Source organism: Oncorhynchus mykiss, chromosome 5 (assembly GCF_013265735.2).
Source record: "Oncorhynchus mykiss isolate Arlee chromosome 5, USDA_OmykA_1.1, whole genome shotgun sequence".
In the NCBI taxonomy this organism is placed as follows: Eukaryota; Metazoa; Chordata; class Actinopteri; order Salmoniformes; family Salmonidae; genus Oncorhynchus; species Oncorhynchus mykiss.
The window spans coordinates 77,543,312-77,570,381 of NC_048569.1; the positions used below are offsets into that span (position 1 = coordinate 77,543,312).

The following is a 27,070-nucleotide window of genomic DNA, read 5'->3' on the forward strand; positions in this document are numbered from 1 at the left end:
AGGAATCAGGAGAATAGAATTATGGTCAGATTTGCAAAATGGAGGGCGGGTGAGAGATTTGTATGCATCTCTGTGTGTGGAGTAAAGGTGGTCTAGGATTTTTTTCCACCTGGTTCCACATGTGACATGCTGGTAAAAAATTGTATTGTGTGGTTGTCAACAATATGTTTGCCCACACACAATATGACTGTCTGTATTGTTCAGCTCTTTGTTGATATAGTACTGTCCCAGGTACCACACTTCTGTCCATCATCGCCTTCTAGTGATTTAGGCTTGCAAAGATGTTCTTTCCAGTGTGGCTTCTGTGTCTGAGGCAGAGTACAGTTTGATAGGATTGTTGTCTATCATTCTGGCCTCCAGTCTGAGTAAGTCTTACCTCTGTTCACTGGGAGTAACATAGTGTGTTACCTTGTTAATTTTTTAGATGAATCCTGCTTTTAAACAACTCCCTCAGTTTGTTTCTGTCAAAGTCCTAGTACTAATCATTGCATGAGAACAAACGCAACATCATGATTATACACATTAACATTGAAATAGCCCCAGGATTATCACAATGGTTTTCTCAGAGCTGTTATACTTTGTCTCTCCCTTTCTCTCCCCCCCCCCCCCCCCCCCCCCCCTTCTACATGACACATTTACTATTTCATTATTTGAGCTATTTTCCATTCAGCAGAGGTTGTTGATTCCAGATGTGGCCAGAGGGTTGGGTGTGATCATCTCTACTGTAAACAGGCTCTGATGACTGTTGGTGATTTATATACTAAACAAAAAAAATTAACTCATCATGCAACAATTTCAAAGATTGTACTGAGTTACAGTTCATATAAGGAAATTAGTCAATTGAAATAAATTCATTAGGCCCTAATCTATTGTCTTCACATGACTGGGCAGGGGTGCAGCCATGGGTGGGGCTGGGAGAGCATAAGCCCACCCACTTGTCAGCAGGCCTATCCACTGGGGAGATAGGCCTAGACTTACTGCCAAATTCTCTAAAACGACGTTGAGACGTCTGTAGCATTGTGTTGTATGACAAAACTGCACATTTTAAAGTGGCCTTTTAATGTATGCTCCAAAACAATTCTGGGTAGACTAATGACTCATTTGAAGGCTTGGCTTGAAAAGCCTCCTCGGTCTACTTCCATCCCCCAACTATAAGAGATGCAAAGATTCTCATCAAAAACCAAAGCATGACTTAAAATGTATCTTTTTTATATTTAATTTGTTATCTGGCATCAATAATAAAACTGCCCCAAATGAACCACACAGGACTGAAGCAACTGAGTCTTTTTTAGACCCAGTCAGCCAGCCAGCCTGTCAGTCAGCCAGCCAGTCAGTCAGCCAGCCAATCAGTCAGCCAGCCAGCCAATCAGTCAGTCAGCCAGCCAGTCAGCCTGTCAGCCAGCCAATCAGTCAGCCAGCCAGCCAATCAGTCAGCCAGCCAGTCAGCCTGTCAGCCAGCCAATCAGTCAGCCAGCCAATCAGTCAGCCAGCCAGCCAGTCAGTCAGCCAGCCAATCAGTCAGCCAGCCAGCCAGTCAGTCAGCCAGCCAATCAGTCAGCCAGCCAATCAGTCAGCCAGCCAGCCAGCCAGCCAATCAGCCAGTCAGCCAGCCAATCAGCCAGCCAGCCAGCCAGCCAGTCAGTCAGTCAGTCAGTCAGCCAGCGAGTCAGTCAGTCAGTCAGCCAGCGAGTCAGCCAGCCAGTCAGTCAGCCAGCCAGACAGTCAGCCAGCCAGCCAGCCAGCCAATCAGTCAGCTAGCCAGCCAGTCAGCCAGCCAGCCAGCCAATCAGTCAGCCAGCCAGCCAACCAGCCAGCCAGTCAGCCAATCAGTCAGCCAATCAGTCAGTCAGTCAGCCTAAAAGATGGTGAAGGACTGTTCTCCCTTCTCGTAGTAATACATCCTTTACTGTACTCAGTAATTATCAATGCTTTCTGCTGATGCAAACATATCTCACAGCATTTTGAACTCTACCAGCGCTATGAGGAATGAAACAGCAATTCATTTCTGTCTCCCAAAGAAATGTGACGTTGTATTTAGAATATTGTGTGACTTGCATATTAACTGAGTAACTACCTAATGCCTAAGGAATTCATTTGGCGTTAGTGGCTATAGGGCATGGGCTGGGTTATACTGTATAGCTGCGTGATAGTGGGATGGGAGCATTCAGGCTGCCTCTGAGTGTTAAAGGCACGTATTAATAGAGTGCTAGTTAGCTGCTTACTACTATTCTGCCAAAAGTCCCCAGAGCCAGACACAGCTCAGATCAGATATAGTGTCTCAATCAGAGCAGTCAGAGTGAGACATCAGAAGGTCACCCTGGTGGAGAGGGATCCTGTCACTTGGCAGATGATGATAGAATCATCTGTGTAGAGTAGGATCAGTCTTGACAGTTTACTTTTTATTTCTTTGCTTTGTTTTACTATGACTTTCATATGTAATAAGTGCATACTTGAATGATCTTTCCCTCAATGCAGGTCCACAATTGGTCACTTCTCTATTGGCCATTTATAAAACATAGACAAATCAGAATTATCATTATTGATATAGGAAACTATGGAATAGTTATTACATGCAGTAGCTGTCGTGACTAGTGCTGGTCTTTTTCCATGGATTTTAAAGAGGAAAGTCATGAACAAATACTTAGAGGTTAATCATCATTCTTTCACAAGTAAACTCTACCTGGAAGAACGTCTGGCCAAAAACAATGGCTATGCTTCCCTTCAGTGTCAATTTTAGCATGGAAATCTTGGTGGGGCAAATCAAATAAAAGTGGAATGCATTCCAGCAAAGCAACTACACAACACAACACTAAACAATACATTAATTGTACTATAACGGTGACAAACGGTGCCCACAAACTGTTAGGGCCTACATAAAGCTGCCCCAACAGCAGTCCCAACATTTTACCACTGCTACACCTGGCTATCAGCTGAGCCTTGTTTGGGAGCAAAACAATTCATTCAGCCTCATTTACTGCCTTTAAAAAAACTGATCTGATATGGCTGACCTGCTAAAACAAATGTGGTTTCTAATGACAATTGAGATGTACAAACTATGGCATAAGGGGACGACAAGCGGATAAGAGGCAATCCATAATTTTAATTAAGACATTAATGAGCGAGCTAGGATAGGTGTAACGTTAGTCAATATAACTACTTGTCTAGCGCTTTTGAAATGTACAGCGACATAATTCATTTCCTGAAAAATCACTGGATGTTTTTGGAACTAGTGAACGTAACACGCCAATGTAAACTCAGATTTTTTTATATAAATATGAACTTTATCAAACAAAACATACATGTATTGTGTAACATGAAGTCCTATGAGTGTCATCTGATGAAGATCATCAAAGGTTAGTGATTCATTTCATCTCTATTTGTGCTTTTTGTAACTCCTCTCTTTGGCTGGAAAAATGGCTGTATTTTTCTGTGGCTTGGTGGTGACCTTAGATAATCATGTGGTGCTTTCGCTGTAAAGCCTATTTGAAATCGGACACTGTGGTGGGATTAACAACAAGATTACCTTTAAAACGGTATAAAACACAGTATGTTTTGAGGAATTTTAATTATGAGATTTATGTTGTTTTGAATTTGGAGCCCTGCACTTTCACTGGCTGTTGTCATATCATCCCGTTAATGGGATTGCAGCCCTAAGAAGTTTGAAGTGACAATTGTCAAGTCCCCATGAGTGATAGAACACTGAGCCAATCACGTCGCAAAGCTCCGTAATTTCTGCTGGCTTGCCCCACCACCACAGAAAGCATTGAGCTAGGCTGAAACACCTGCATTTTGGCGTTGCCTTACTCAAGAAAACAAAAAAGAGATCCTGTTTGTATGCGGCTTTATTAACTCAATGATATATATTATTTTTTTACATTGTTTGCAAACTGATATGTGTCACATATTCATGCCAAAATAACATGCAAAACAACACCCCCCCCCCCCCCCCCCCCCCCCCCCCCCCCCACAAAAAATATATGTATTATTATTTTTTATTTATTCATTTTGCTAAAAATGTAGGGCTCAAAACAGGTGGGGCTCTGCCCTGAATGACGGGTCGCCACTGCGTCCCTTTGGCCTTTCTCCCTCATTTGTTAAATAAGCAGACCTTTTCCTGTACTCCTCAGTCTGTTCTTCAGGGGGTTTAAAATATTCAGTATTTTTGCAGGCCTGAACGTTGTAAGACTTGAGTGAAGTGAGGCATGTAAAATCCTTGTGAGTCAGTGATTTCAATCAATGTAGAGGAATAAGCACTTCCTGATTAAGTTCTGTATTGAGATGAAATGATGAAGTTGATGTAGGCTATAAGCCTTCCCAATATATGACATTTTGTCTAATTGACTAATATACACTACCGTTCAAAAGTTTGGGGTCACTTAGAAATGTCCTTGTTTTTGAAAGAAAAGCACGGTTTTTGTCCATTAAAACAACATCAAATTGATCGGAAATACAGTGTAGGAACTACTAATGTTGTAAATGACAATTGTAGCTGGAAATGGAAGATTGTTTTTATGGAATATTTACATAGGCATACAGAGGCCCATTTTCAGCAACCATCACTACTGTTTTCCAATAACACGTTGTATTAGCTAATCCAAGTTTATCATTTTAAAAGGCTAATTGATCATTAGAAAACCCTTTTGCAATTATGTTAGCACAGCTTAAAACTGTCATCCTGATTAAAGAAGTAATAAAACTCTCCTTCTTTAGACTAGTCGAGTATCTGGAGCATCAGCATTTGTGGGTTCGATTACAGGCTTCAAATGGCCAGAAATAAATAAATGTATTCTGAAACTCGTCAATCTATTCTTGTTCTGAGAAATGAAGGCTATTCCATGCAGGAAATTGCCAAGAAACTGAAGATCTCGTACAACACTGTGTACTACTCCATTCACAGAAAAACGCAAACTGGCTCTAACCAGAATAGAAATTGGAGTGGGAGGCCCAGGTGGACAACTGAGCAAGAGGACAAGTACATTAGAGTGTCTAGTTTGAGAAACAGACACCTCACAAGTCCTCAACTGACAGCTTCATTAAACACTCGTCTCAACGTCAACAGTGAAGAGTCGACTCCGGGATGAGTTCCTCTGTCCCGTGTCTGTGTTCTTTTGCCCATCTTAATATATTTTTTATTGGCCAGTCTGAGCTATGACTTTTTCTTTGCAACTCTGCCTGGAAGGCCAGCATCCCGGAGTCGCCTCTTCACTGTTTATGTTGAGACTGGTGTTTTGCGGATACTATTTAATGAAGCTGCCAGTTAAGGACTTGTGAGGCATCTGTTTCTCAAACTAGATACTCTAATGTACTTGTGATCTTGCTCAGTTGTGCACCGGGGCCTCCCACTCCTCTTTCTATTCTGGTTAGAGACAGTTTGTGCTGTTCTGTGAAGGGAGTAGTACACAGCGTTGTACAAGATCTTCAGTTTCTTGGCGATTCCCTGCATGGAATAGCCTTTATTTCTCAGAACAAGAATAGACTGACGAGTTTCAGAAGAAAGTACTTGCTCCAGGTACTCAACAGGTCTAAAGAAGGCCAGTTTTATTGCGTCTTTAATCAGAACAACAGTTTTCAGCTGTGCTAACATAATTGCAAAAGGGTTTTCTAATGATCAATTAGCCTTTTCAAATGCTAGCACAACAAGCCATTGGAAAACAGTAGTGATGGTTGCTGATAATGGGCCCCTGTATGCCTATGTACATATTCCATTAAAGATCTGCAGTTTCCAGCTGCAATAGTAATTTACAACATTAACAATGTCTACACTGTATTTCTGATATATTTGATGTTATTTTAATGGACAAAAAATGTCACTTAAAAAAAAAAGACATTTCTAAGTGACCCCAAACTTTTGAAATGTAGAGTATATATACAGTTTGTCAGGCCTATAGGAACATTAGCTATAAAGGAATGTAAATATACATTGAAGGTTTATTTTTAAAGTTCATGATTATGATTAACTTTCTATTTTATATAACCGGGTAACTTGTATAGTTGTTTAGTTTCTTGTTGCTGTTCATTCTCTCATTTTATAGCTGCCCTATTTCTATGTTAGCAAATTGCTCATTACAAATGTTTGAATAAATTAATGAGTATTGTTCTCAATGGAAGGGATAATAGTAGCCCACACATACACCTGTGTCCCCATTTCCTGCTCTTGCGCTTACAAGCTGTGTTTCGGGCAGAGGTGGTGTACAGTCGATGCCCTCCAGCCATGCTATGTGACGCTTTTTGATGGGTCTTTAGTTACACCTGCGGAAATCAATCCTGTCCGGTCCTGTTTCCAACTTGAGCTTTATACGGAGTGGCCAAAGTTACATACCATTTTGTTAACGTGTAATATGCTCAGGCAACGTTTGAGGTCTAAACAAATAACTCCTTACTGCCTTGGTAAAAACAAACCAAATGTTTCTAGGAGCTTAAGTCTGATGAAACGCAGCAGCATCCTGTAGCCTAGGTAATGGTGGAATTGGGTTTCTATTCCCTATGTGTTTTTCCACATAAAATTATATTTTATTTATTTCACCATGACGAAAAGCTACATTTACTCGTGGATGTCATTTTAAAATTCTATATAAGTTAACCGAATATTTTAAGCATCTAATTCTTCATTCTAAACGAAATTATTTGATAGATAGATGATTAAGCAATCAACTCTATGGCTTTAGAAAACTGCCCTTCTGGGTGGTTCAGATAAAAACGAGAAGAAAACACAACCTGGTTTGATTAATTAATAATGGGGGAACATAAACCTACCAGTTGGAAGGCACTTGAAGACTTTCCTTGTGATACTCGACTTAATTTGTGGTCACCTCTCAGATTTCCAGTAAAAAAGCCAACGGCAAGAAAGCACTTTATACAGACCTATTACATGGAGTGGAGAATACACCAAGCCGCTGTAGGTGCTTTTTCGTGTATGTTTTAAGAGACTTCATATCAATTTGTGCTCAGCCAAGTTTTTCGGTTAATATTATACCCCTCAATGAATACAGGAGAGACATGTTTTCTATGAAAAATCACTGAAGGTTAACCACGAGGACAATCACTATCCACACAGTGGAAATATAGTATACTATTCCATCCGCATCGCGGAGGTTCAGCTTTACAGCATGATTTAAATTAACTTGACATTTCTATCGCTGAATCTGTAACGCTTCGGCGTTACAGAATGAATATATCCCTAATAATAATAATAATAAAGGATTAAACTATTAAATTCAACGAAAATGAATTGCCTCAAATTAACATCATCACAGGTCCCCCTCCAAGACACATTTCAAGGGGGTTTATTCTGTCTATAAAATGTAACAATGTTAGTTGGACCAATAGTCTAGACTAGCCTACTACAACGAATCCAGATAAGCTGAGTTAGAATAAAAAAATAAATTCTGAATATTTGCGTTGGTTGTCCTTCAAATAATTCAGATGGGCCTTGCGGGATTTTGCAGCTTGGAGCATAATGCAGTAGGCTACATAGAAACGAAACAAAAACCTTTCGAAATCTGTTGGATTGCAGTTTTTATATTTGATTTAAACGATAATCTGATTAATAAATAAGGTTTGACATTGTAGTAAATGACACCTGGATATACCGTATAGTTGATATTCTTAATATAAAATACAAATGTGCTATTTGAATTCTAAGAAAAAAATGAAAATAACATTGTTTTCAAAATAAATACACAACCATTGTTTATTAAATCACATAGCCTTATTGTAGTGACTGTTATGCCAGCATCCATGGCGTCCAACTAAACAAAGTGTCTGTCATTCTTTAGACAAGGTCTATTTTCCCAATTGTCCGTTGGAAATTGGTCGTCTGTTGTTTTTGTTAACGCGCTTTATTTGGGGTTATTACCTATCTGGTTATTTTGTACAAATATTTTGGGTTCAGATAGTGTCCCTCCCTAGTTCAACCCGGTTTTGTCTAAACCTACACTGCACAAAAGCCTCTATAACTCTCCACCAGTAAATCACAGTCTGAAATCTTTGAGGAATGGATAGCTACAGTAGCTTATTTCTGGTTTCCAAAACAAGTGTTTTGTTTTATAGTGTTTGGTGTCCATTCTTTTATTTGATTTTAGTTTGAGGGTTTTAGTCCATGTTGTGACTCTTTGTGTCTTCTTAAGTCGACTTTTCTCTGGAATCCCTTGCTGCAGAGGTCACATCCGAATGGTTTGAAGCCCGTGTGTTTCCGGCTGTGCGTTATGAGGTTGGAGCTCTGGCTGAACGCTTTCCCACACACTTGGCATTTGTGCGGCTTCTCACCTGCAGAACAAAAATGTATGCATTAACCATCGTGTTACCTTCAGTAGCCAAACCATATAGGCAAGCAAGCTGTTTTATTTTATTGTATCAGGTCTTCAGGAAAAATGCATGTCAATTACGCATGACCTCACCATTATGCATTGGGTGGCCGTGTATGCAATTAACATATTTAGTGTTGCAGCGAGGTCTACTAATAGACTAACATTTCTGACGCCTACTTGCCTGTGTGGATGAATGTATGTTTCTTCATGTCTGATTTCTGGTGGAACCTCTTCCCGCAATGCTGGCATGGGTAAGGCCGTGTATCAGAGTGGATGAGGAGATGCGTGGAGAGAGTCGACGACCTTTTGAAGCTTTTACCGCATATTTTGCAATCAAAGCTTCTTTCCTGTGGAAGTATATAGGCAAATATAAGTCTAAATATGATATTGATTAGCTCGTCAAAACAGTAAAGTAGCCTATTTTGCCTGTTGCCTTTGAATAATCAATGACAAAAACTAGAATGGTCTAGATTCTAGAATAGTCACCTGAGAGTGCACAGCTTTATGTTGCTCGAGGCTGACAGCATGTCCGAAGGTTTTGCCACAGATATCACAAGCGTAGGGCCTCGTGCCACTGTGTGATCTGCGAACGTGGACCTCCAACCCATGGGGAGTCGAAAACGCCTGCAGAGGGAAGTTGTGTGAAATTCGTGAGGGGAATGATGATGGTACAAGGTAAATAAAGGGAGGGACAATTGTGTCCATAACCATACATCTTCAAGCAAATCATTGCTAACATAAACTGCTTAAATCTTTACATTTGCATACATTATCTTACCTTACTGCATTTGATGCACTTGTAGGTACCATTCAGAATGAACCGTGAGCAGGGTAAGTCAGACACAGCCTTGATTTCTGGGCTTTTCCCGTACAGGTTCCCTTCAGAGTACAACCCTACCCCGGGGGCGGCGGCTCTCTCGAACAGACCGGCAGCGGACCGGTAATCACTGTCATTTTCTGCTACCGGACTTCTGTTAAAGAGGGTTGTTTCAATGGCCCGGTCGCTGTAGTACCCTACCTCCGGGCTTCTCTTCAAGTCCATGGGGTGGTGGTGCTGGTGATGGAGACTCTGCTGGACCAGGTGACGGATGTCCGAACCAGAGTAACTGTTCCACGCATAGGGCCGGAAGGGAACAACGGGGAAGGGTTGTGTCTCGTCCACCGTGGGAGACAGGGATTTCTCTGAATCTACTATTGCGTTGCAAAAATAAATATAATTCATTAGTGTAGGCCTATTGTGATGTAATAGCTTAAGATGGATATCGGCCTACAAGCAATCAGGATGTCCCATCATCAAATTGTGAAATTGTAATCGCAGTGCATCATTTATCATTGCCTCTGCTACAATCTCCCACTTTGGGATAGCTACATTTTAATGCACCACAGACTAGATCTCTACCTGGTGATGCTGAAGGCGATGGAGGCCGCCAGAAGTCTTCATAAACTGAAGCTGGACTGCACACACTGTCCCCACAGCTGAGTGTGGACTTGGAGGAGAAGTCAGCCGTGTCCACTAGGTGAGAGTCTGGGGAGAACCCGCGGATGGCATCGCCTCCTGTCCAGGCATCCGAGTCATCTAGAATGTTACTATTCTCTGTTTTAATTACAACGAGGACAACGTGAGTAGCCTATTACAATAGCCTTATCCTATAACAACGACAAAAAATCCAACTTTGCTTATGATATCCTAATACTGTAATAATTATTGTAAGAAGAAGAAACAATATAAATAACTTTAGTAATAGCCTATATGTGTCAGTACAATTAAACGTTATGAATAATTATACGAGCAAAATCATCCCACTGAGGTCAGTGTAGCTATCGAAATAATGTAAACATGTAAGATCTGGCTACAGGATAAGCCCTTATGGGCTATATATTCCTTTGAATTAACAGCTTGGTTTTCATTATAAATCATAGGCTTGTATTTCTAATATATTGCTGCTTCTTTTGAATAAAGCCGTGCCTCACATTATAACAATCTGTAAAACTAGACAAATAAAAGTGGATATTTCTAACAATATAATTAGGCTACAGAAAAACGAGTTTGTTCCATTTCGATTGAAATAATTTGCATGTACAAATGGTGCACCTCACACAACATCCAGACATTAACATGGAAATAACAACCACATACCTGCACATATATGAGCTAAGATAGTATCAAGTCTACTGTAGTCATCTTCTAAGGACCGAGGCTTGTGGTAGCTGTGCGCCTTCTTACTCTTCACCAAGAAGGACCGAGGCATTTTCACTCTCCTTGTTCGGTCTCTGCTAATATCCAAAATCACTGGCCATCCAGATCCAATAGCAATCTGCACCTCTGTTCCTGGGATGCGGTGTTGCAGTCTTATCCCTGAAAAGATTTGAAGACTATTGGTTGACAATGTGTGGTCAACTATAAGAGATTTCTGGCTGAGGATGGAGCACGCGCACACGCCCTCTCACGTCTGCCAGGTGTTTTGGGCGGGGACAGGTGCCGAGGCTAGAGGAAACTCCTCCCCAGTTCATTGCCGCCCCTGGAGCCTATGATTGGTCCGTCTCCAGAACAAACAGCTCCAGAGACAGCTCCCTCTCACGGATCAGCCTGTATCTCTCCACGGGGAATTAAAACCCATGGCAATCAGGATAAGTGATACACTGCTTTATGTGTTACTTAATCCCTCCCTATACCTAGCCGCAGGACAGACAGGGGGGAGAGGAAACGCGGAGACCAACAGCACCTGGGTGCCAGTCAGTCAGGGTTGCTGTGGACCGGAGTGTGCTACGTGTGTCTCTAATCGACATGACTCATGAGACGTGTTATCAACATGCTTGATAATGGTACAGTATCCACCTATTTCCGTAATCGATTGAGCACGAATGAAAATGCGAATTAGAGAATAGTAGGCGAAGTATGGACGTGGTTGTGCCCAAATAGTCACATGTTGAATAGCCCCTCACTGGCTTACATAGCATTTCTCAAAATGAACAAATGTTGTAAAAAGACTAATGCATGATAATACTGCATCAGTCTGGAATTGTTTTGGAACTTCACAAATGTATTTTTATCCATCAATTTGGTCGGTGTCTCTTCATATATACATAAGGCTATATTTAATAACGGCAGACAGTCGCTGTCCACACGCCTGCCTGCGGGGCCACGGGAGTTTCGTATTTCCTGCAGTATTATAATATGCTCAATGAGTAAACAGTGCTACCTCTGTTCTCTGTGCGCATAGTAAGGCCGCTGATGACCTGTTCTGGACCAATTACGCACAGAACAACAGGCATTCAGCTCGCCTAGCACTCCAGACTGCCAGTGGGGCGGAGAATATCAGTATCAGTCACGTTTCAACCAGCTGATGGCGCGTGCCAGACATTCAAGATATGTGATAGAACTTATGTCTATGTCCTTACATTATAGGTCTACTACGTTATCTTGCTACAATATTCATATTCGACAGGTGAAATGATTAACTCAAAAACTCCTATAAACCTATTCTTTGAAATTATTTGGAGTATACCACAATGTAACTAAATTAGTTACTTATGGAAGTTAAAACTTGGCCAATCAAACGAAATAATAGCAATGTAGGTACGAATTCATATTTAAATATAAATGTAGGCCTATTCGTTTATGACCTTTGCAGTGAGACAATATGTTGGTGACAGGAAGAGATATACAACATTTTACAATAAATCATTTTGTTTTAGACTCATGACGTTGCATTCTTTTTTAGTTATTTTCTGTCATCTTACTTATATTATTTTTAAAATGCAGAAGTATTCTATCGGGTGCAGAAAGGCAGGCCACAAGTGACTTGCAGGAAATCAAAGCGCCATATGCCCTCTATCGATTAGAAACATCGCCGCTGCATCCGGAACTCGCATTGGGTTGGAGGAGATGTGACAAGCTACCGCAACACAATCTCAAAAGAAAACGCCATGGCTACCGATCAAACACAAGACACACTGACGCGAGGTAGTCCTGACCATTGCCCAATTTCTGGTGTAATGATATGACTGATGTGACTTTATTTCATATAGAAGCTTAGAAAATATATTCAACTAATCAAACCACTGGATCGTATTTTGAAATGCTTTAATAGCACAATCCAAGCAAATAATTTAGGCAGAAGTTAATTTCTAGCCTATTTGAATGGAAAAACTGTTTATGCAATTAATTATAGGCCTATCATTTAACAAAATAGCACTCAAAGAGTCAAATAACTTAGGTTATTAAATTTGATAGGCTATACAATACATCAGATAAGAATGCCTTTGGCACCACCAATGCATAGCCTATCAGTTAGCCTATTGTTAGTTTATCTCAATAATAATCATACATTATGAGGCCGTTTATCAAAATTCAGCAGGCCTATACTTTCCAACTAAATAACCAGTCACCTGATTGATTTGTGCATAGCTTTATGCATAGCTTATTAAACAACAGGTCCTTCGTGTCTTTTTCCAGATGGCTATTAGCTGTTTTATGTGCATTAGGTATAGACATTTGTTTTTAAAGTACAATCAACAACCATTGCTGAAATATTTATAATTTATAGACTAACTTTGTTTAAAAAAAAATAAGATTGGTTTTCCATACAAGTTTTTGCTTATTGAAATGTATCACGGTATTGAAGGATGGAATCAATGGCATTGGCTGCATGTAATGAACATAATAGTCTCTGTTGAAAGCCTGTGTCAAACTTCGTTATCTTCTCCTCTCATTTGAAAATGCGCGCTGGATCCCACCGCACAGTTCAACAACTACGAAAAAGCAGCCTAAGCCTACGCATATAAACCTACAGCCTTTTAGCTCATAAAGGTTTCTGACACACAACATAATTCTAAAAGGTCGCCTCTCCACTGAGGCAGAAATGTACAGCTATGTTTAAGGTATTCTAATAAATTAAATTAAACCACTTTTTTGTCCACGAAAATGAAAAATGTTGAGCATCTATGCTGCATTGCGCAATTCATCCACGTGTTTAGATAAAAAGTCTTACACATGTTCTTATCAATAAAGAACTGTACATGTTTTATGTTGTAGCCTATCAATTTAATATTATGCCCGTGTGCGTCCTCTTAACGCGGTATACTATAGCCATGCAATTGACTTAGAAAAATTAAGAGGTTGACAGTCGTGGAGCAGGTTCAAGACATAGCCTACCGGAGTTCAAGCGTAATGAAAGCTCCTCAGACTTGTCACAACAACCCGGGTCCAGTGCCGCTGAAGGATCTAATGCGTTGTTGTCCAATTGAAAGGTGCATTGCAAGACATGCAGCTCTGAAAGTTGGCCTCTTAAAAGCAGCAGAATGATTGACTTCCTGAACGGTGGGGGGGGGGGGGGGGGGGGGGGGGGGGGGTAGAGCATCACTGACTGACTGAGCGCTAATTCTAACTAAGCTCAACATTGAACCTTGTCAAATTGGCATAGGCTACCAATAAAACAGTGTATTAAGGACCAAAGTGCCGTAAAATTGTGTAATCTGTTTTAACAGCAAAACATTTTTCCCACTCAAATCAAATCAAGTAGGGGAGAGTGGGGTAAATTGAGACATTTTCTAGAATCAGCATCACTCCATCAAAGCAAACACTATTCTTTCTAACAAAGATATCTACATATATTTCAGGATTTTGTATGTCCATGGAAATCATCAGAAGTCATGCAAATATTACAGTTTTGAAAACATAGCTTGTCCAAAGAAAGTGGTCTCCCAGCACAATTTACCAGGTAAATTGAGCTGTGGGACAGGTTTAATTAAGCTGCCTACACATTTCTGTGTTGAATGAAATATTACCACAACCTTTCTAAAACCATATCTATCTTTATTTCCCAAACACAATTCAACACGATCACAATCACTTTGTCTTCTAATAATTTTAAGCATCACATCCCAGCGATAATGTCCAATGATCAAATTTGCAATGAATCTGACTTTTAGTCCATGAGAAGATTATTATTTTAAGCGTTAGCTTAATTAACCTAGTCAAAAAAGTGAATTGTTAATAGTTTACTTATTTAAGATATTAATGTCAAACGTAATATGGTTCATCATGGTAATGTCATTGATGATCCTAAAAAGTTTCAAGTTGATAGGCCATTGTTTTTTATTTCAATGGACACGTAAAATCCTATTTCCTGATTCATCAACGACTCAGCCATCTCTTAACCAGTCCCTTAGATCTTCTCAAACGAAGTTAAGCAATGTACCATGGGCCTGCATGGTGTTATTTGGATTTTTCAAAAGGTTTTCCAAAATGTTCAAGATTGAGGGAAATTTGTTCAGCATAAGGAAAGACAAAGTGTCCGCAAATATGAGGGATTAAGTGAGGCTATTTATAATAGCGCCACCTATAGGCCAATTGGTGCCATCATTTTTGACCAAATTACACATGGCCTCTAGTTTCTGTGTGCCAAATTTGAATAAAAAAAGTTGATCTATGCTAGAGTTATTTAACCATGTCGAGGAAAATAAATGATCTAAGAATAACAATAGGTTAGCTTTGCTGTGAACCCCTAACAATGATATATAGGGAGGGTAATAGTCCATCAATTCATGCAACCCAAAACTATTTTAAGGTTATTTAAAAAAATCGGAAACCAATGACATGATACTGCAGTAAAATATGTGAGAATGGAATTGTATTTGCTCCACTATGGTTACTATTACAGCACATCAGTAAACACTATATATAACATCAACAGAACTGAAAATGTTTATCAAATAGTTTATTTGTGAACTCAAACACATTCATTTCACATACATGTTTTCAGAGTGTGGTAATGATTATTCCATAGTGTTATTACTCCATGTAGACTTCTCTTTACTGCATTATATTGTCTTTCTCTGAAAGTGCCAAAACTGCGTCATGATGCCTTTCCAAATATTCCATCCATCGTTGTCCTCAACCAACTAAGGAATAGCAAGCACATCAGTATCACAAAACCTCTTCTGAACAATGAGTCCGTGCGTTCTGGATATAAATATTTTGCCGAGACTTGGCTGATAGGTTTTTGGTTCTAATGTCTTAAAGGGCCACTGCTTTAAAAACGTTTAAAAATCTAGCAATTATGAGATGTCCATTGTTGTGGGCCTCATTTCCAAGTTGCGATGTAATTTAAGCATTACGATGATTGTACCGAATGCATCGTTATTTACAAGCCAACTTTAAGTGTTCCCCAAACAAGCACGTAAAGAGACCATGTGTCGAGACTGATAGGATAGAAAGAAAAACAGCGCTCGGATCAGCTTTCTCCATTCAAATCTTATTTTAACATAATTATGCCACAATACTGATGAGAGATCACCACCTATGGCGATTGAAGGCGACACGGTTTATTATGCTTATAATAATGCACGAAATCACAGATTGGGCATATCATTACACACGTTGTCACAGAGGCAAACATTTCAAATTGTAGCCTAGTCGCAAACTAGAACTCAACTGATTGAACATGAAATTGATTTCAATAAGATTAAAATAGCCTAATTATAGGCTCTGTTGTCCATGTAATAATATGTGTAATAATATCGGTTTTAATTTGTTTGCAACAATTAGAAATACTTTGGCAACTTTGTATTTGTAGTCAACTAACGTCCTTCTGAAGTTATCGGCAGTTACAATCAGACCAATAGAATCATGATGTTTAGGAGATTTTTAGCGGAGATCTGTGAATAAAGTGACGCGGAAGGGCAAAAATACATCTAACGATGCACTTTGACTGCTCTACGAGTAGTCTGGATCACTCGTAGATGTGCAAAGGTTTTTAAGAGCCACGTTACTAACGCAGGCTCAGGGAAACACCGTGGCTATTAAATATACATAGTAATAAGGTTGTAAGGATTATCTTAATGCTACGAAGGCTCTGGGGTAAAAGGCGCAGGTCCTGTCAACCTAGAGAAGTTGTCTGTTTTAGGGTTCTGCTAACCCTGATAATGGATCAACATCAACCTTTATGAAACCAAGTGGTGCATATTTATCTGGCAGGCAGAGCCTACTGTTTAAAATGCCATCATTGTCCCAGATCTGTCATGCCAAGGCATCACAATGACCATACGAGTTATAGGCTATACAGCACAAACTGATCTGAGACCAGCTTATACAACCCCTCCTACAGTTTGGTAACACTTGACAATACACTTTGCTTCATTCACAGAGGAAACAAACAGCACATTTCTTATGATGCATGCCAAATGGCAAGCTATACATAGCTATACATAGTCCGTCCTTCCTATACAAATCCGTCCTTCCTCCAAAAGTAAGATTGTCCCAACAGAGAAAAGTAGGATATATGAAAACATCTACAGAACATTGAGACTGTGGATACGTTCCCATACTCTACCCCTTTTCCGAAGAGTGCATTTGTACGCTCCCCCTCATAGATATAAAAGAAATGCACTGGTGTAGGGAATATGGTGGAAACTCCCTTCATGCTTGCTTGCACCAATCCAATGCCTTTAAATGCATGAGGGCACGTGAACAAGTGCTCACTTCTGGAGAAGGGTGGAGAATTGGAACACAGCCCACATCTGAAAGAAATGTCTGCTAATCAGTTCTGTGCATCTTGACAACTAGAGTGATATGTCCCTTTCAGCCGCATCCTACATTAAACAGATATGCAATAATTCATTAGATACATATTTTCAAGTCAAAATGGACATGAAAAACAAACAATTACATATATACGGAGTATACAGGATTCAAATTGACCTTTGGATAGGCCTATACCAGGCCTGATGATAAACAGGTTGTATGTCTCAAGGCCAACGAGCCAACATTATGTCAACCTAGGTCGTGCACATTGTTGCAAACGGCAAGTTTTGAAACAAAAACATTTTTTTTTTTTTTTTTTTAAATTTTTTTAGAGAAGTGGTACACCGTTCCTGGAGGAACTGCAAGCTCCATTTCCAACTCCTTGGTCTAAAAATCTATTTAGTATATAGTCCCCTGATGGGGGACATATCAGCTGTTAACACTAGTCCCTCCCTTTTTTGGTCCTTCTTTTTTTTTCTTTGTTTGCTGTCTAGTGAATACGACCCTAATGCTTGTTGACACTTTCTGTTTGATACTGGGGCTCATTAACCATGTTCAATAGAGACATTCATCACTCTTCAGTACATTATTCTCTCCTGATATAAAGACACCCACACAAAAGGGCTCTATACATTTTTGATTGTCCACTTATAAAAGCGATAAAAAAATAAACTGATTGAAAGAAGTGTCAGTCATCATAAAGCATAAAACATTTTATTGCACAGTCTCTGTGTGTTGTGTCTGTTGTACCATGGTTGGTTGTGGGGTTGAAGGAGTTCCTGTAGTTTGGTTGTCTGGGTGGGGTCACCCTGGACAGGGTAACCCCAGTCCACTCCCCTGGTGGTCAGCCTAGCTTCGTGGAGCACAGGCGGCTACTTGAACCTCCATGTTGTCCTTCTCTGATCTGCCTGCCTGGGGTCCAGACCAGAGCAACACATGGATATGATCCTCTTCAGGTGGGTTTTGGCGAAACAAGAGTAAAGCAGACTGACGCAACGGACAAAGAAAAAAACCAACTCCACCACAGGTGTGATTCTGCTACGACTTCACTTGTTGACAAAGCCCACACATTCTATCCCATGCTTCCAAAGATTCCATTGAAAGGAGCTCCCTACATTGGAGTCCCAGTCAGACGCCATTCTCCTGAAGAGTGGCTTGCTACCATGGACAACCCCTCTGTCCCACTGTACCAGATCAGAACTGCCCTGATCAGCCTCCAGGCGTCTAGCGATGGTGTCCATCACCCAGTCACACGGTGGTGTGTTTGTGGATGCCAATGGGAGGCACAGAGAGAACCAGACCATGCCCATCATCATCCCCCTCACTGTCAGTGTCCCCAAGACCCAGGGAGGGGTTCAGCCTGATGCGGCTGATGCTGCTGTGCTGATGGTCCAGGTGGGAGGGGGTCTTGCCTACACCTGTGTCTTCGTCCGAGGAGTGGTACGACTCATCATCTGGTATGTAGTGATTGACAATGTGGATCCCATCAAAAGCGGGCTGATTGGACATGCTGCTCCCCCTCTGGCCTTTTAGGCAGCGGATCTGTGGAAAAAGACGAGAAGCGTTTAAAGGAGGAGCATGTAGAGTAATGCATAATGGGGACGTGTAAATAAACACACTGGTGAGTGGGAATTGTAAAATCAAAAGATCCATACATTGCCAATGCACATGAGAACATCATGGTTGTTCATCTTTCTAGAAATCACGTGCACAAACTACAACAAAGACGTCAACACCAATGAAAACATCAGATCTGAAATTATGACACTTGGAGATTCATTTCTAAACACATGCAGCGGGCAAGTTCACACTCATTTGGGTAGACATGTTCCAGAAGCGGCTGTCGGGAGGAAATATAGGAGGACGGGCTCATTGTAATGGTTGGAATTGAATAAATGGAACTGAGTCAAACATGTTGTTTCCATATGTTTGGTACCTTTTCATTTATTCCATTCCAGCCATTACAATGAGCCTGTCCTCCTATAGCTCCTCCCACCAACCTCCTCTGACCATGCTCCACAACACATCTGATATTAGGTATAGGCTGCAAAACCAGTGGAAGACGGGTAGAGGTCAGGTCAAAAGCTTGGTCTGGGCCACACCTGCCCTGCCTAGAACTCACCTGGGTCAGCCTGCCTCGCAAAGACAGACATGTAGGGAGAGAGACACACTTAGAAATCTAGTTATTGTACCGGTACTTGTCACTTTTCTCAAATATTAGTGCTTCATCTGTTAAATGTAAAAAAGAACAAATGTACAACGGAGATCAGTGATTTGAAACTACCGTGTTAACTTGACAGATGCAAGTGTGCAAAGACACTTCCAGGCTAAAAACCAAGAGCCATTCGTGACTTATTTTTGATCCTGAGAAAGATTAGTCAACTTTGGTTTAGCTCAACTCTGTGGCTGACTGGAAACCTTACTCTTATGAGAATGTGTGATTGAAAAGAACTGAGGCGACACTTTTTCTTCTTGGTCCAAGTCCATCTACTCTGATCTATTGGTCTCACTACTGCTCTTCTACCATCCCCAAGAAATGCATAAATTAGGCCTAATAATTATGCATTGGAAAAAATGGAATCAACTAGCACATTCACCTCTCCTGATACTTTGTCTTTTGATTCTTATAATCAAAAGTATTATTTTGTGTGCAAAAAAAAAAAAAAGAAAAAAAAAAGAGTCAGTAGTCTAGTCAGTATTTCCAGCTAACTGCAGTATCTCCAGGATTAGATCTCTCAGGTCGTGAAGGTCCGGCAGGGGAGTTTGTACACCCAGATCCTGGCTATGAGGCCATTTAGAACCTTACACCCCCAACACTTCAATCAGCATGTTTCATAGTTTCACTGCCGCCCATTAGTTTCCAACACCACTGACCAAATGGCACCCTATTCACTTAATTGTGCACTACGTTTGACCAGACCCTGGTCAAATTTAGTGCACTATTAACCTTTTCACGTGTGAGTTCCAAATATCTCTAACCGTCGCCCCTGCATGAGTTTTTTTCATGCACGTGATGTCAGAATGCTTTCACAGTTCCAAAATGTGATTGTTAAGCAACAGGACAGTTACCCGCGCTGCCCTCAAACCAAGGCACGCTGACTGCTAATTATCCATAGGCTGTTTCAACTTGTCACTTTCAAAATATTTTCTAACAAGTTTCATTTTCTAACAACAGTTTGAATTTAGGTGTGTTCCGCCTCCTCATTAATTCACATAAGTAGCCCATTTCAATTTCAATATTGTGGACAATTTATGATGGAGGCTTTATTGAGCGGACAAACATCTCAGGTCAAAGAGGGCCCAAGCACTTCCCCAGTGTTTCCCCAGATCAAGTATGAAGACATTGCGCATCTCTACTCAGAACAGGCCTTGCACAAACATTTCCCCCAGCACATTTTCTGGCTGGCACCCGCCTTGCCTTCATGGTTGTTTTCCTTATAAATTGGACATGTGTGCGTTCCTATCAAAGTAAGTGGCTTATTTTCTGTATATCGTGTTGTCGTTTCTGCTGTAGCACACCATATGAATGTACGGGTCATAATGTATTTGCTGTTTTATTCAAGTACTTGCATAGATTGTAATGGACACATATGTGGGTAAAATACTTCTTTGAATGCTGTACTGATTATGATGAAAAAATGCTAAGCTATTTGCCAGCTATGTGTGGCGCCAAGTTTGTTGACAACATACAACGCATTCTGTCTGTCAGACCAAAGATGTTAAAACAAGGGATAGTTCACTCGACTGACTTCTGTAGTTTAAGACAACTGTGAACTTGGAAAAAGAGTAGGTAAAATCATGACGGCAAATGATCTTCAGGTCGGAGCTCTAGAAAGAATTCCAGAGTTGGAATCCCGAGTTGGATGACTGTTCAAAACGATTTTTCCCAGTCGGAGCTTGTCGCCCCCCTAAAATGAACCCCCCACCCCCACCCCACACACACACAAACCCCCCTAAAATAGTCTCATCCCTGTTTAGCTTTCACACTACGGTTAGGCTAGGCAGTAGGCTTGTATTTGGTGTGATGATCTGTGAGGTGAAAACATTTGAATTTTCTTTGTCAAAAACAGTAAACGACTTGCCAAGTCATATGCTCCGGTTCTTGTATACACTGACAAGTACATCGACGATTGGTAATATGCTGAAAAGTGGCTAAACTAAGTTACAATTTTTCAGGCAATGAGCGCAGCCATCTTTGACTTTGTTTATTTGCGTCTTGTAGTGAATGGCATTCTGGGATTAGGGAATTTTTGCCAAACAAACAAACAAACATGGCTGCCATCAAAGAATTTAGCTGCTGTAAGCTTAGCTGACACGCATTTCTTTTGTAAACAACATTACATTATTCTCTTGTGCTCACCAGAGATGTGGTACATTGTAAATTAGTCTAGCTGTTAGGTCGCTAACTTCTGTTTTGTTTTTTGACATCGCAACCTGTTATTTAGACTGGTTTACGGAATGAGTGTTCCGTGTGATGCTTGGATGATGAAGTTTGCATGTATCTTATACAATAAAAGGTCAAATTGAGGAATAAAGTTTAATAGCTTTATTTTCCATCAGCACAAAAAAATATTTAGATGCTGTTCAGACAATGCTGTTTAGACGCGTTTGTTGCCTCATACGTACTGTTCCAATCACATATTTGAGATCGTATGCTGCAGGGATCACTCAACAATGATCACAAATGCGTGATCGTATCCGTCAAAGGATTACGGGAATAGGGTGCCATTTGGGATGCATATCTGAGTCCAGCCAAGAAGAGAGGAGGCGGAGGGATTCTGTTCTGACCGACTGGCTCTGACTGCCTGACTAACTGCCTTGACTGTTTGCCTGCACTGTCTGGATAGGAGATCCAGAACGACACGCTGCATGATTTAATGCTCAGCTCAGTTTAAACACAAGACACCAGCCTTTTTTATCCTCTTTTTTTAGGAGGTGGTACAAATCTGACTATATCCTCCCTTGTAAAGGATTGATTTGCTGGAAGAAAACAAATGGCTTTTTTCTTCTGGGGGTTTTCTACCACTCTTCTCACATATATATAAATATATATATAAATATATATCAACTGGGTGGTCGAGCCCTCAATGTTGATTGGCTGACAGCTGTGGTATATCAGACCGTATACCATGGGTATGACAAAACATTTATTTTTACTGCTCCAATTATGTTGGTAACCAGTTTATAATAGCAGTAAGACACCTCTGGAACTTGTGGTATTGCAGCGTACGTAAGAACAGTCCTTAGCCATGGTATATTGGCCATACACCACACCCCATCGGGCCTTATTAAATATTTGCTCCTCTCTCGCCTCTTTTGCCTCTTGGAGTCATGTGCCATATGTCATATTACAATACATTGCACGCACATGCACAACACACAGAATAAAAGGGTGCATCAGGGCCTGCCAATATAATCCTACTAGGGATCCCTTCATTCACGTCTGATCAGGTCTTTGTATTATTTGAAAGACACTAATCTGATCAAAGATGGCCCACTCTGCTGAAGTGATAGTGTCAAAGTCAAACCGTCAAATCTGACGATCTGTTGCTGATCCTGTAGATTTCTGTGATGAAATTCATAACCTTTAAATCCTTGATCTAGCAATTCAGATAATAATAGCTAGCTGTGGTGTACACAGAGGAGCAAAAGCAGATTATGAGACTCTTTTCTATTCAATCTGGGCACTCTCAGTATGTTGAGTAGTTGGTTTTAGGGTTATCTTTTAGAAGATGAGAGGAGAGGGGTGTGTAGTGGTAAATCAACACCCTCAGCGCAGGAAGCTTTTGGGCGTAGTTTACACTTCTAACCTACAGTTGGCTTCAAAATAGACAAATCTGAGCAAAACATGAAAAATACAATTAACAAAATCATCTCTGAAAACAACAGATACAAACTTGTTTGTTATTTTCCCGGTTCAGTATCCCCCTGTTGTAACTACTCACCTCATGTTTGAGTTCAGCTATCTGGTCCTTCAGGTCTCTGATGTACTGACTGGAGTCTGTGTTGTTCAGCTGGCCCTGGACCTTCCCTTCTTCTTTCTGTAGAAACAAACAGAAAATCACACATCTTAAAACATAACTTATCATTGTTCAGCTACTCATAACACTGGGGAGGAGATAAGAAGTTTGTGTTACTGCAGATGCTTTAAAAGTTGGAAACCTTGAATTGCTATAAGGGCAACTTGACAAGACCAGGTTGGGTTGCACTGTTGTAACATTAAGTAGAAAAATGTAGGAGGGAATGAGGGCGATTACTACCACCAGACGAGAGACATTATAGCTACACATCACTGGAAAACTTGCATCACAGAAGTATCATAAAATATACAGTATGTAGAGCGAGAGTGGCTGTTGACTAAGCCATAGATGAAGTGGGAAACCTAGCTAAGCTAACAAGGTAGCTATAGTCATTTGTGTTGTTATCCTCTCTGGGCCCTGGGGATGAGGCTAGTAGCTACTGTATGTTTAACTGTCAAACATGACACGTGTGCTGTTTACCTTCCTCAGTGCAGACAGCTGCAGCCACAGGAGACAAACACACATACCCCATACACACCTCAAATCAATCCTGTCTAAAACCTGGGAGAATATATAAGTAGAGAGACAGTAAGGGGCACCGACACAGGCTGAAGGGTTCAGGCTAACCACAACCAGCAACGCAGGAACAGGAGAGGGTAAAAAGTGGAAGAAGTTAAAAGCAGGGGTGGGGTGGGTGAGGTAGTGAGGTGAGTTAACCATCTCGGTCTGACCCAACACCTCAAAATATATACAACACTCTCAGTTCCTGTGGTCAGGTAAGGGTTGAGGGTGTAGGATTAGGCCCCTGAGAAGCTGCTGACAAGCTGACAATGTGAGATCTACAAAACAGCTATTCTTCCTGGAATCTGTTTTTCTTGAGGTTCCCTCCCTCCTGACAGAGCTAGTGATAAGGGAGAGGCAGTTAGCAAGACTTCCTCGTACTCAGCTGTGTGGATCCCCAGGTGCCAGGGGGTTAGGGGCTGTGGCCAGACACGTCAAATGTCTTTAAGTCATGTTGTGCATCCCAAATGGTACCCTATTCCCTATATACTGTACTACCGATTAGAGCCTTTGGGCAGCCATTGGGCTCTGGTCAAAATTAGTGCTCTATATAGGGAATAGGGTGCCATTTGGGATACAGCCATGGCTTCCCTCGCCTGCCTGCTCCCCCCTAGTTCTACGCTCACAGCAGGTTAGCGTTTTTCATAATGAATGTTGCTCTGCCGAGTGGTCACTAGCTGGCAGTGTCACAAAGCCATAAAATCTGATTTAAAACCTAACCACACTGCTAACCCTAATGCCTAATCATAGCCTTAAATGAAGACCAAAAAGCCAATTTATGTTTTCATAAACTTTTACAATATAGCCAACTTTGACTTTGCAGCTGGCCCATTTAGAGGAAATCGCTCAGTTCTGCCTCCAGGACAAGACTCATCCCAAAAAACGCCAACCTGCCTTCCCAGAGGTTGTTGTTGTACGGCTTTTGGCTAGTGACATGGTGGCTTGGTCCCTCTGACAGATGGGCATTTCAACATGGTTAAGATGGCCAGATCTCATGTCCAGTTTCATGCTTTTTCTCTCTCTACAATCAATCTTGGTATATATATGGCTAAGGCAGAGTAGCGTTAGATTGATTCTGTGCAATCTCGTGACATATCATGTCTGACCCAAAAAACAAAAGCTACCCCAATAACAATAGTTACACTATTTATATTAGTGTTAAAAACAAACACCTATAGAAAACACAAGACAGGAAACATTACTTTTTGACAAATGGGATGGCACTTCATTTCTTTGTAAAAGCAAACAACCATGTACAACTGCAGACACCTCAGAGTCCAAAAACACTGAGGAACCTCTAATAACCACTGAATTTGCAACAGCACATTCTAAAGCCCCCTGCTAAATATAAATCTAAATCTGGGGAGCATATCATGCATGCAGAATGACAAAATCATAGATAGGCCTCCAACATGTCACCTCTGGTTCTAGTTGTCAGTTTGTCTTCGCCTCACAGTAGGAAGTGGTTTCTTGTCTTGACAAGAAGATAGCCGAGCTGTGGTATTATCATGGGTCACACATACGTTCAGCTACTTTCATACTGCAAAAACGATGGATGTAAAAACCCTGATGTCCATTTGACTATACGTTCAGTTTTATCGACTGAGCTCTATATAAAGATATATATTACGGTAGTTTAGTACTGGAGGTTCTTTGCGACCCTATAATTGTGAAATTCTTTAACTCAAGATATAAATATAGACATCACTGGTGTGTTGTGAATACTTTCCAATAGTGGGCGGTAGTGCAGGTGGGCCATACTTGATGTTTTAGTTAGAGGAAGATCAGGTAGGCAGGCCATCACAGGGGCTTTTTCAAGCTAAGAGTACTACAATGGTAAGGGAAACACTGCAAGGTACAGTGGGCAGAAGTGGGCGACACTCATTTGATAAATTAACTAAAGCTACACATAATACATTCCTATTTGGAGAAAAAAACAAAGAAAATGCATTTCTGAAGCTGTAAATTTCTGTCTATTTGTGTGCGAACCACCCTCCAACAAAGACTAAGTTTAAGGTTGAGCGAGACAGTACCCACTTTCTTCACTATTTGGAAAAAAAGTCACTTATACTGTGGCGCGGATCACAAAGAGCCAACCTCTGTCATGTTATAGCGTGCCATCAGACACCTTTTATGGGTCTTTATTCGAGGTGTTAAATGCAGTGGACAGCAAGTTATCAGTCATTGCTTTCTTGGGTCTACAACCAGAGAGACAGAGCTAAGGTAACACAGGCCATCTACCCACAACCTTAAGAGCTGCAACCAGGTACCCAAACCACAGACCAAGAGTTTGTCACTGGCACCACACACAGTGGTTATACATAGGGAAAATACCTGTTTTGTCTGTCTGGCAGAGACTATTAGCATCCTATGCACAGCATATTCAGAGAAGGCTAGATTAAAAAGTAACTCAGTTTAGTGAAGATTGAGATTATCATCAGTGTGAGAGGGGGGCGGTACTTGGTAGTAGTGAACGCTGGTGTTGATGCACTGTTGTTGTTGAAGCGCCTAGTAACAAAACCTGACTATACTGTGTGTGCATGGAAGTGATGTTGGTTTGAAAAAGTCTATTGACACTGATTCAAATGGTGAGTTCTTGAAAATATCACATTTAAGATGCTTAACAATGCATATAAGGCTGTCTATTTCTTATACACCATTTTTGGATGCATTAACTCTGTGGTATAAGCTAACTGTGGGTATAAAGGGTATATTAGAGGGTGTATGTGTGTGGGCCAATGGTGTGAAGAAAGCAGACAGTCTGACACTTAGTTAACTTGTGAAGGGAACGTTTCTGAAACACCAACACGTTGACTCGATGGAGACATCAAAGCTTCTGCATGAACATTTCTTCAGACTCAGAGCTGATGGAAAGAACTGAAGCAATCTGTCAGTCTCCCCTGATTATTCTCATGACAGAAAATGAATTAGAGTGTTGTATCGTGTATAGTTTCACACACATACAACCCCAACACCACACTAGATAAAGAACCGCAGCATGATATGAAGAGACGCACACAGAGGTTTCAATAATCTGACAAATCATTAGCACAGGAAGTGCATAGGTTATTTTCTACTGGCAGACAATCTGTTTAGCTGCTGCTAATACATTAAACACTAACACAAATCTTTTCTTCTGACGGTACAAAACACTACCTTTCCACGATGTTCAGTTATTTCAGAGAAAGGTTGATCTCAATCTCCAAATACATCCTTCTGGGTCTTAGGTTTGTCACAGGTTATTTGGACATATCAGCATTGGGCGAAGGCGGTGCTTAAACTGCTTGGCTTCGATGGATGATAAACACAGTTGAAAATATCTGACCAAATAACACAAGCTTTTAGTTCTGGTTTAACTGAGAGTACCAAATCAAGCATGAGCATGGTTGGTATGATATGCTAGACTATATGATGTCACACTGTCCATCCGAGAGATGATCATGGTTCACCTTTTCACCTCTGCAGTAAACTGTCACTTTAAAAATACCCCACCTTCTTCCTCACATCAACGAAGAACACAAATAGATACAGGCTCTAAACTGTAAAACCTTCTTGGGGAATCTGTCAAGAGTTGATGCACTCAGAGTTAGCCTGTGTTCTCATATGTTGGAGTGGGTATGGAGTGTTGAACTGTGGGTTATGGTGAGGAGAAGTCTATG

At 40.8% G+C, this 27,070-nt stretch overlaps 2 protein-coding genes across 6 annotated transcripts in view; both read right to left on the reverse strand.

Annotated features, from left to right (window-relative positions):
• Window positions 1-5,548: 5,548 nt before the first annotated feature.
• On the reverse strand, window positions 5,549-13,557 carry LOC110524607 (zinc finger protein Gfi-1). The gene is made up of 7 exons (XM_021604430.2): window positions 13,462-13,557; window positions 10,444-10,662; window positions 9,706-9,900; window positions 9,085-9,497; window positions 8,793-8,930; window positions 8,488-8,653; window positions 5,549-8,265 (listed from the first exon to the last, which is right to left on the reverse strand). Exons 2-7 carry the CDS (start codon window positions 10,553-10,555, stop codon window positions 8,078-8,080), a joined length of 1,212 nt encoding a protein of 403 aa, XP_021460105.2. The 5' UTR covers window positions 10,556-10,662; window positions 13,462-13,557; the 3' UTR covers window positions 5,549-8,077.
• Window positions 13,558-15,010: 1,453 nt separating this feature from the next.
• The window catches only part of LOC110524608 (ecotropic viral integration site 5 protein homolog), a 59,390-nt gene continuing 47,330 nt past the window's right edge, over window positions 15,011-27,070 (reverse strand). For 4 of the 5 annotated variants that reach the window (XM_036978449.1, XM_021604431.2, XM_036978447.1 and 1 more), the window contains 2 exons: window positions 22,776-22,871; window positions 15,011-18,372 (listed from right to left, as the gene is read on the reverse strand). In XM_036978449.1, coding sequence (XP_036834344.1) covers window positions 18,079-18,372; window positions 22,776-22,871 — 390 coding nt within the window. In that variant the 3' untranslated portion in view covers window positions 15,011-18,078. Of the gene's footprint in view, window positions 18,373-18,952; window positions 18,963-22,775; window positions 22,872-27,070 lie in introns of all 5 variants that reach the window. The other variant, XM_021604432.2, reaches the window with a different exon arrangement.

Bases quoted from the DNA above. Each gene is read 5' to 3' on its own strand.
- LOC110524607 (XM_021604430.2), bottom strand. From the start codon at position 10,555: ATGCCTCGGTCCTTCTTGGTGAAGAGTAAGAAGGCGCACAGCTACCAC. The intron at 9,901-10,443 runs GTATGTGGTTGT...TAATTAAAACAG, and splicing joins CTTAGCTCATATATGTGCAG to AGAATAGTAACATTCTAGAT. The intron at 8,931-9,084 runs GTAAGATAATGT...TTCCCTCTGCAG, and splicing joins AGTGCATCAAATGCAGTAAG to GCGTTTTCGACTCCCCATGG.